Source organism: Thermobia domestica, chromosome 4 (genome assembly GCF_964235325.1).
Source record: "Thermobia domestica chromosome 4, izTheDome1.hap1.1, whole genome shotgun sequence".
Taxonomy (NCBI): Eukaryota; Metazoa; Arthropoda; class Insecta; order Zygentoma; family Lepismatidae; genus Thermobia; species Thermobia domestica.
Genome location: NC_137457.1, coordinates 212,725,361 through 212,736,211, shown reverse-complemented (window position 1 = coordinate 212,736,211; position 10,851 = coordinate 212,725,361). Strand labels below are relative to the sequence as shown.

General features: G+C 37.4%; 2 protein-coding genes across 2 annotated transcripts; both read right to left on the bottom strand.

Moving 5' to 3' along the window:
- Positions 1-1,569: 1,569 nt before the first annotated feature.
- Positions 1,570-2,835, bottom strand: LOC145683023 (uncharacterized). Its single transcript, XM_081754379.1, has one exon. It carries the CDS (start codon positions 2,833-2,835, stop codon positions 1,570-1,572), a length of 1,266 nt encoding a protein of 421 aa, XP_081610505.1.
- A 1,608-nt stretch (positions 2,836-4,443) lies between these two features.
- On the bottom strand, positions 4,444-5,052 carry LOC145683022 (uncharacterized). Its single transcript, XM_081754378.1, has one exon. The coding sequence runs from the start codon at positions 5,050-5,052 to the stop codon at positions 4,444-4,446; it is 609 nt and encodes a 202-aa protein (XP_081610504.1).
- Between the last annotated feature and the right edge of the window lie 5,799 nt (positions 5,053-10,851).

The following is a 10,851-nucleotide window of genomic DNA, read 5'->3' as shown; positions in this document are numbered from 1 at the left end:
AAAGCGTAGAATCAAGGTCCCTTACGTACTAAGCCAATTCTTGTTCTTGCAGAGGGCTGAATGTTGGCTTTATCCGTCGCACGGACGTTGGGACAGTTTCTGGAATTTTTTTTTAAAAAAAGGAACTGTAGCTAAACAAAAACCATTAAAAAATCATTGCAGTATGTTAGTTGACTCTTTTCCGAGGTTAGTTCGCATGCAGTAGGTTCAAATTTGCCACTTTCTGATCCTGAAAGTAATCATACCCACTTTTCTGAGATTTTATCCTACTTCATTCACTTCAGGTATAGCGTAATTACACATTGCTATAATGTAAATCATTGGTGATTTCACATTAGTATTACTTCAGTGAGCCATGTAAATCGCCAGCGATTCACATCATACCTAGGTCTACCTACTTTCTCGGGCTATGCGAATCAACAGTGATGCACACTGCTATTGTTTATATTAGAGAAACCTATTCATTTTGCCTCAAAGTAATCCCGCAGTGTCAGAATTGGAAAAGAATCTGACAAGGTGATCTTCTCTGATAGTCAAATTCAATTGTCTACACAGTCCTTCAAAAGTACGGCATCGCCGGTCCCCAAGAGTGCGCGCGTACTCTTGAAGGAAAGAAAATGCGTACTCTTAGAGGAATCGCACTCATTTTACAAATCTATCGCAAGTGTGCAGTAATTTCCAGATATGATGGTATTATCTGCCTTATGCCCAAACTTGATTGTGACACCTAATATTTGATACTAAGTTCAGAAACAGAATACATCTGTATTCAACTACACACACTAATTAGTGGGAACTCAATTATTACACTGGAAGTATCAAAAATATTTATTTACCAATAAAACGTAGGGCACAGATGCTGGCAGCAGACAACTTACGTACAACCACCTTTCATACAACGACGCTTCTGCAGGAATACAAACAAACAACGTACAGCGTTGCCAGATCTGGCAAATTGTTGATCGTACTCTTAGAGGCCGCGCGCTCTTAGGGGAACTTCCCTTACTTGGTTCGATTCTTATTCAAAAGTACATGCGTTAATATGATAAATATGACATGCTTTGTTCATATGTTAATGTAATGATATAATACTTAAATATTAGTACAATGAATTACTTATCTTAACTTCTTTTCGCAGTTAATTGTTGCTAGCTTGCTGCTAAACCTCATGGTTGCTTGCTAAACCATCATACTTTGTCTTCGGTCACACATAAACTGAGTAGCACTCTAAAACACCGTTAACAACATGTAAATCTTGTATATTAATGAACATGAGTGCTTCTCTAAAAACTATGAATAAATATGTTTATCTAAACCTATGAATGAATATGTTTGCCTAGTTGCACTTCACAGCACATTGTCGAATGCACAGACACAACTTGAATAGAACACTGAAGGCACTGTTGCCAGCCAATGCAAACACAACTCACTAAAACTCACCAGAGAAACCACTAAAAGAATCACAAAGAATTCACTAAACTATATACAAAAAATGAAACTAATATGAATAAAAATAATGCACATATGCAAGCTTATCCAACCTCCCCCTCCTTGATTGGACACAATCAATTAATGCTCTAGGGGCAAAGGAATTAATTTAGCAACACTGCGCCGAAAAATGCCACTTTTACACTTCACAGTTGCCACTCGCACTAAATTATCACTGCCCGGATGAACTTCTTCAATCACACCTAACTTCCACACTTGAGGAGGAACATTGTCTTCTTTTAACAATACGACCATGCGCGGTTGTAGATTAGGCTGAGCTGACTTCCATTTTCTTCTTTGTTGTAACTGTTTGAGGTAATCCCTTGACCAACGTTTCCAAATATGCTGCTTCATTTGTTGAATCCGTTGCCATCTGCCTAGTCTGTTGATAGGTGCGTCCAGTAGATCTGGTTCCGGAAGGCTGAGAAGTGTATCTCCCATCAAAAAATGTCCTGGACTGAGATACCTTGGATCTGTAGGATCGTCGGAAATGGCTGTCAATGGTCTTGAATTTGGAATGGCTTCAATTTGAATGAGTAACGTGTTCAACTCTTCGTATGTCAGACTTGCAGTTCCTGCTACACGCCGTAGGTGGTACTTCATGGATTTTATTGAACTTTCCCATGACCCTATGTGAGGAAATCTGGCAGGAATGAATTTCCATTCTAAACCTTCTTGAGCTGAGTATTCCAGGATGTCCTTTCGGTTAGTCTTGGATTCAAAAAATTGTTGCAATTCTCGATTGGCGCCAACAAAGTTTGAACCATTGTCGCTACAGATAGATAAGCATTTTCCTCGCCTAGCAATAAATCTCTTCAATGCTGCGATGAAGGCTTGAGAACTTAAGTCTGAAACTATTTCTATGTGAACTGCTCTAGTGGGTAAACAGATGAACAACGCTGCATAGACTTTCATTTGAATTTTGCTGCGAATCGTGGGCTTGACATAAAAGAATCCTGCATAGTCAACTCCCACGTGTACAAATTGTCTTGCTTCATTTACTCTCTCCTTGGGTAAGTGTCCCATTAACTGTGATGAACTTGCTGATCTCCACTTGAAACAAACCAAACAATTGTGTACTATTGCCTTGACCATCTTCTTAGCTCTTGGAATCCAATATCTGGTACGCAAAGATGCAATAAGAAGGTGTGGTTCTGCATGAAGCAACCTTTTATGTTCTTCTTTGACTATGAGATGGGTGAAATGATGACCTGCAGGTAGGATGAATTGGTGCTTGTTGTCGTACTCCAAGTTTGAATGTTCCAATCTTCCTCCTACACTTAGCATTCCTTCCGTGTCCAGAAATGGAAACAGATCCTTGATTGGGCTCTTTGTTGAAACTTCCATTTGTTGCTGCAAGTTCAATATTTCTTGATGATAGGTAGTATGTTGTACTATCTTGATACATCTGTGTAACGCTAAACGAAGTTCCGAAGCGTCAAGACTATCGGTTTTTCTTTCTGATTTCTTGGAAAGACAATTATGTTTGAACCGCAAACAATATGCTACCACCCTCAACATTTTGTTTAACGATGAATACCTTTTCATAAAGCTTGTTTCATGAACTGCCACCAAACTTATCATGGCCTTCTTCTCTTCTGGAATACTAGCTGGCTCATTTTGTTCTTGGCATGGCCATTCTGCTGTGTGAAGAAACTCTGGACCATGCCACCACTCTCGAGACTGAATAAGAGTGTTGGGATCCGTTCCTCGACTAACTATGTCTGCCGCATTTTCTTTACTTGGCACGTGGTGCCATTGATTGATTGATGTGATTCTCTGAATTTGAGCCACCCTGTTGGATACAAATGTCTTCCAACGATTGGGAGGTGATTTGATCCATGACAAAACTATCGTCGAGTCTGTCCACAGGTGTACACCACTGACCTCTATTTTCAATATGGAGAGTGTTTTGTCTATTAGCTTCGCAAGTAACAGTGCTCCACATAATTCCAATCTAGGCAAGGTTTGCTTCTTCAGTGGTGCAACCTTCGACTTTGAACAAAGTAAATTAACTTCAATGTTTCCTTGATCGTCTGTAGCCCTGATATACACTACTGCTCCAAAATTTTCTTCACTTGCATCGCAAAAACCATGTAATTGAATTTCCTTAACGTTCTCCGAAGACATTACGTTTCTTGTAATTTGTATCTTCGCCATCGCAGGTAACCAAGACATTAATTGATTCCACTCAACTTGTAGGACTGTCTAATGGATCATTCCAATCCATTCCTGTCTTCCACAACTTCTGTAAGAAATTCTTGTATTTTATGACAATTGGAGCGATTAGACCTAATGGATCGAAGATAGATGACAATATGCTTACCACTTGTCTTTTTGTCATTGCAACATTACTTTGTACTACAGTTCCATTTTTACAAATTTTGTTCGAAATTACAAGTTTGTCTGTTAATGGGATCCATGCTATTCCTAAAGTCTTAACACCATCTTGCTAACCAAGTATGATTGGCTGTTGTTTTTCCCTGAAGTCTTCAGGAACTCCTTGAAGTACTTCTTCTTTGTTAGAACTCCATTTATAAAGCTTGAAACCTGCTCTGCTTAAAATATTAATAAGATCCTTCTGTAGTTCTAAGGCCTTTGACACGTTTGGTACTGATTTTAACACATCATCAATGTAGAAATTGTGTTTTATTACTTCTGCTGCTTCTGGAAATTCCTTGGAATTTTCCTCCGCTATTTGCTTCAGACATCTTGTTGGCAAGAAGGACCCTGACGAAGTCCCGTACGTGACTGTTTGTAACTCATACGACTGGATCGATTCTTCTACTGAGTTTCTCCAAAGAATGCGTTGTAAACACTTGTACTCATCATGAATTCATATTTGGCGATACATTTTCTCTAAGTCTGCTGTAAATGCAACAGGATACAACCGAAACCTTAAAATAATGGAGTACAAGTCATCTTGAACAATTGGCCCAACTTGAAGAATGTCATTCAATGATTTGCCATTAGACGTTTTTGCATTTGCATCAAAACCACTCTTAATTTAGTTGTTGTACTGTCCATCTTGAATACAGGATGATGTGGAATATAACAACTGCTGCTGCTGTTCACGTCTTCTTCTGTAACTTTTCGCATGTGACCCAGACTTAAATACTCATCCATGAAGGCGGCATATTGTTTATGAAACTCAGGATTTTGTAGCAATCTTCTTTCAAGCTGCTTAAATCTTTGTAATGCCATGTTGTAAGACTCTCCTAAAACAGCATTCTCTTCCTTCTTTGGTAATTTGACAATAAATCTTCCGTCTTCATTTCTGGTTGTATTTTGTAAAAAATGCTTTTCACAATTTTCTTCTTCCGGCGAATAAATCTTAGTCTGAAGATCTTCGAGTTCCCAGAATTTTCTCAATTGTGTATCCAAGTCTGTCTCCATCTGAGCAAAACATGAAATTACCGACTGGTTGGCTTCTTCGGATATTGAAGGCATATTTCCGACGACAACGTATCCTAGCTTCGTTTCCTGCAAAACTGGATAATGTCCTTTTCTTGTCTTCTGGCCTGGCTCAAGGAGACTGTAGAATAACCCCGCACCTATAAGCATGTCTACTGACGACGAGCGATTAAAATTTGGATCGGCTAAACAGATATCTTTTGGAAAGTTCCAATTACTGTAATCAATATCCTTAGAAGGTATGCAACCTGTAATGTTTGGCAATACTAAACAATTGACCACTGCATTAAAATCACATGTTCTTGAATAAATATGAACTTCAACACTGTACTGAGCTTCGGAGGCTACAGAATTGATACCTCTAATGGGAACACGATTTTTCGTTTTCTTGAGACCTAATCTATGAACTAAAGCTTCGCTTACAAAATTCGATTGAGACGCTGCATCTAATAACACTCTGCATTGTTGAAAACGACCTTTAATGTCTGTTACGTTAACTAACGCTTTGTTAATAAGACTTGCTGACTATAATTAATCTTAAATGAGCAATAAGAGTCCTGTGGTTGAACTTGAATCTGATTCTGTTCCTTAACTTTAGGTACGTTAGTAGTACTGTTGTTTGTTTTGCTTGAACTTGCTTTGTTAGTAGCCTCCTGAGTAGTATCTTCATGCAACAGTGTATTATGCTTAAAATTACATTTCTTACATTTGCATGCCTTTACTTGATGTTTATTACCTAAACAATTAAAACATAATGTATTTTGCTTCACGAGCTCCTTTCTTTGATTAATGTTAGCACTCAGAAATTCTGGGCAGCGAAAAACAGCATGCGTTTCTTTGCTACGGCAAATATTACATGCATTTGGAAGCACAGTAACAAACGAACTCATTTGACTGTTATTCTTTCTTTTTGCTTTGGACTCTACACTTTTGTTGTCATAAGTACTTTCAGATTGAGCAGGACGAATGTTTTCTGACATTTGACAACGACCTTCTAAAAATGAAAATAGTTCCGATAACGATGGAAAGGAGTCACTACTTTGCTCAGCTTCCCATTCCCTTTTGCTTGTCGAATCAAGTTTTTCTACTAAATGCTGTGTGAGTAGTACGTCATGCAAAGGTTTGTCCAAATTCAATGCTTCAAGGGCTTGAAAATTACTGCGTGCAGTATTTACAAATTGTCTAATGTCTTTAGCGTTTTCTTTCGTTACTGGCTTGATATTGAGCAACCCTCGTACATATGTCGAAGCTATCAACCGTTTGTTTTCGTAGCGTTCAACAAGAAACTTCCATGCAATTTCGTAATTTACTTCTACCGTTGGCAGATTTGCTATTAATGTAAACGCTTCTCCCTTGAGCGATGTGCGCAAATATTGAAATTTACAAACTGTACTTAATGATTCGTTATTGTGAATAAGGGAAATGAAAATGTCCTTAAAGGGCGACCACTCCTCGTATTTACCGCAAAATATGGGCAAAGAAATTTTAGGCAATTGTACTGAACTACTAATACTAGAATTTGCAGCTTTGTTATTTGCTGTCCCTGAATCCGCTTTTTGTTCAAAACTATCAATAAATTCTTGTAACTTAACCTTTCAATCATAATACAGTTTCTCGAATGTAATTCTGTGCGTTTCTTGTTCACCCGTCTCATCCAAGAGCTCTATTTGTGACTGTATCTCATCAAACTTAATAAAAACCCATTCAAGTGCAACTAGCCTCGTTCTTGCTTCTTGTATGCTAGGTTTATTTTCATTCTGTAGTTTTTGAAGAAATGTCTGTATTCTTGTTGCCTGACCTTTGATCGAAGCACGTTTCTTAATTAATTGACCCAACTGCACTTCTGCCATTGTTTCAGTCCTTCTTTTTTAACTACTCAAACCGCGGACAATATATTTTACTTTTCAATTCTCAGTGACCTACAAACGTGTAACCTTGAATTCAGCTGAGTTGAATGCACACACACCACTGTACTTATATGAACAGTTCTGTTCTGCCTATGACAGCAGCACCCACACAAACACACACACGAGAACAAACAATTCAAAGTCACATTTCTCGTTCTGATATCCGGCCCGGAGGACCAAAAAAATTATGATGCTTGTGGGGTGATATGTTTATGTACTTTATTTACAAATCACGCATATCACAACCACAGCTAATGAACTGTATGATTAAACCCATATTACTGATTCACCCAGATGTAATATGCCATTACAGTCTAATGAGATTATGTTTTTAATAGGAGGGTGCCCGAAATTTTTTGTACCGACTGTACTTGACGTTTAACAAAAAATTTCTGGCTGTTCATATAATTCGTAATATTGTTCGTTATTCTATTTCAAATTAACATGGAAAATTGTAAAAAAAAAATATTAGGAATTATAGTTTTGGGAGTCAATACCTTTATTTATATTTTAAATTAGTTATAAGTCTTGTATATGGATGTGTAAATGGATTATTACAATTCTTACGGTGTCAGTGCTATCTGAAAACATAGGTCCACTATTGGACGGAACTTTTCAGATCAAATAACCAATCTAAAATTCGACAGAATTTTCAGGACCACCCTTCACCTCTCTTTTAGATACCTAGGTCCTTCTAAAATCTAGTTTAATCCAGATTTTACCAAATTTTATTCGTTTCAAAGCCCCACCGCCAAAATGCTTTGTTTTGATTGGAGGATAAACCCACGCTATGATATTAGGGCGCAATTATTTCCATTCCATGCCGGGAAGTGTTACTGAAGACACTAGATTCTGATCGTCTAGCTTAAAAAGTCGAAAAGGAGCTAGAAAAGCTGCAAACAAGGTAATATTTGGGATTTTATTAACATGTACAATCACTGGAAGTCTTGAGGAGCCATGAACTATTAAATTTCATAGTGAAACTGGACTAAAAAAGCTGAAATAGTAAGTGCAATATAGTGACGCCATGATTGCATCCACCGATCGCTATGGACAGGATTCCGAAGTAGTGTGATTTCCGTTTTCCTTTTCCTAAAACCGGTTCTGAAGATCAGTGTTTTCCCCTGATATTTTTCACCTTCCAATTTTCCTGCTAATTGAGGGTTACAAGACCTGTCCATTATAGATTTGTTTATGTAGGTAGCGAGTGATTTTTTTAACATACATGGCGGCATTTAATTTTGTTGTAGTTAGTATAGTAATCACAATGCACGTGTAAATTTACAGTAAGGGCTCCTATCTGACTCCCAAATTGGGAGTACGGCTTCCAGCGGGATGAGTTGAACATGTAGTTTGTTCCGGGTTCCTGCCCCTTCAGGGCAGGGGTCCTATTGTTAGTCAACACTTCGATACGTCCCCTCGGGGCATTGATTAAACAGGTTGATTTTAAGAATGTGATTCAGTGAATACAAGGGCCAGTTGGCCCTGTTCCTTTCTTTCCTTTTCTTTTCGAGCCGATTTAAAATGGTAAAATATGAATGTTTTCTGTGTATATTTATTAGTATAACATGTATTAATGATAGTGATGATTGGTGTGTATTGGCATGATGTGTCTTGTAGTTTGAGTAGTATGTGTATATTTGTAATGTAGTATCAGTGGTAGTGGTAGTTAAGCGATGAAAGAGTGTGTGAGATAATTAAATATGGACAGTGTAGTATTTACTATGCGATAAATTGTTTATTATTCCGTCATTAAGTGAACTCATACACAATATTTAAAAGTGAACGTAATGTAGTACAATAATTCCATGTACAAGGTCACATTCAGTTGTTCAAGGGTTGATTATATCGTCGCTAGCCTCTAGTGTCAAAAGTCAGTACTAACCGCCATTCGCATGTCGATGTTCTTAGTGATTTAGTTTCCGTGAAATTGACCTTTCTTTTCGAAATAAAACCTAGAAGGTGTAATTCACAGCCCATATGGATGTACAGTTAGGTCAAGTGACCCAAAATTAATATATCCTGGAAATTACAACATTCTGCTTAGTCTAGAAATCGAAATATTTAAGTAAATAAACAATACGTAATTTTTTAACAGAAGTCGGGCGATATGATGCTAGTTCTTCGCTTTGAAATTATATTAAATGTTCATTTCTTTCTTTGTGGCTGCAGAATAATTTCATTGTTGTCAGAATTTCGTAAACATTAAATATTATCGCAGATAATTCTATTTTCAGTGAACATACGTAGGATTTCTTTTTTTTTCGTTCTTAATAAAGCTACCAGGTATTACATAGTATTGTGTGTGTGGTGAAAGAGTCTTGAGTTCGAGTGAGGTTGTCGTTCGGTGATCGGAATGGGAAATGTTTGTAGTGATTATAGATTTTAAAGTGTTATGATGAAATGTGTATATGAGCTGGGCGTAGATAGAGGAGACAGGGTGTTTGTAAAATATAGCGTCGTAATAAATGAAAAGAATGATGATATGAATATTATATGAATATTAATATGAATATGAATATGAAAGTATATGAATATTGTAGTAAATGAATATAGAAGATAGGACACCCATATAGTTAAATATATATAGTAGCCCAGTGAATACTTCGCCACGTGTGGATATATATATATAATGAATAGATACGTGTAGCTACAAACATCTCGGGTTCTGACCCCTGCACCATAATATCACGCGGACCGGAGGGCGATATATAGTCGGACTATGGTAATACTTTGTAGTTTAATGGGTTATAGTAATAATCAACCATAGTAATACCATCTGATAGAATGGGTAGCATCATATAATCGCTGACTAGACATATTGAATAATAAATTATGAAAAGACAGTAGTAGTTATACAACAGGGCTGTAGTGAATTATATTTTCTGGTCGGTTTTAAAAAATAGAATATCCTGCTCCGTGAGATTTTTTTTCTTCACGTCACCTACTCGGGCTAGCTTACAATGTTCATGGAGGCGACAGCTCTGATAGGGTTACAGAATCAAAACAATTAATTATTGAAATTTATTATACCGTACCCGGGCATCGACCCCCTCCCCCCTTGAATATTTTCGTCTTTTTTTCTCAGTTTCCAAACTAGATAGTGATGGAAATTAATCGATGCCTCAGAATTTAGCGCATTCTGCGAAGGGGAGCTATCGGTGAAGTTTGGCAATAGAAATCACCGATCCAAAATCCAGTTTATTTAATTATTTTTTATTTTGGCAAATCACTAATTAGGGATATCTTAGCTATTACTTTTACTCTAGTTTCTTTACTGTCTTTGAACCTTCTTAGTTCTTCTGAGGGGTCGAATGTTTTTTTTTCTTACTTAGAGATTTCAAAATTGGGGACGCAGTTACCTGGTCCCTTCCCCCTCTCCCTTTATCCTGCTGGTCTGGGCCGGATACGGGGATCGGATTTCAATCTTACAAGCAAATTCTTGTGGGATTGGAATCTGATGGACACAGAACTTGCATCCTTGGCAGCAGGACCTCCCTCCTAGTTTACGTATTTAAGTAAACCACCCTCTTTCGGCATATGTGAATATTTTTGGCTATGAGTTGTTATATATTTAAATTCGATCACTCTTCTGTGTAGTGAGTAGTACTTTAATCTTTCTTCTTTCGTTGGCGCCGCTTTCTCTCTTTTGTCTCTTCCTTCATTTCTTCAAGTTTTTTTTAAATTTTCAACCTTCCCCCCCCCGACTTTTTTTTGAACTTGTTGCTTACGATTTATTTAACGTACAACTCTGATCTGAAATTACCAGCTGAGACGTTGCAAGACACGATTCATGGATAAAGTAGATAATGATTGGGTCCTCCATCACATTTTCACCTATCGCCGAAATGAACAAAGACTTCATATTTGACGACACTTCAATTACGTTCTTTCACCGTCGTCCCTCTTAAGTTTTTTTTTAATCCATTGGTCACTTTCCTTCTGTTTTGGATTTCGTTTATTTTGTAGTTAACCTGGGCCCAAAAATTGTATTTTAGGTTATCTAGTTATATCTTTAGAAATGCTCTGTGTCACGTGCCTG

What these genes read in the sequence shown, in the direction of transcription:
- LOC145683023 (XM_081754379.1), bottom strand. Translation starts at nt 2,835, where the DNA reads ATGGAAGTTTCAACAAAGAGCCCAATCAAGGATCTGTTTCCATTTCTG.
- LOC145683022 (XM_081754378.1), bottom strand. Translation starts at nt 5,052, where the DNA reads ATGCTTATAGGTGCGGGGTTATTCTACAGTCTCCTTGAGCCAGGCCAG.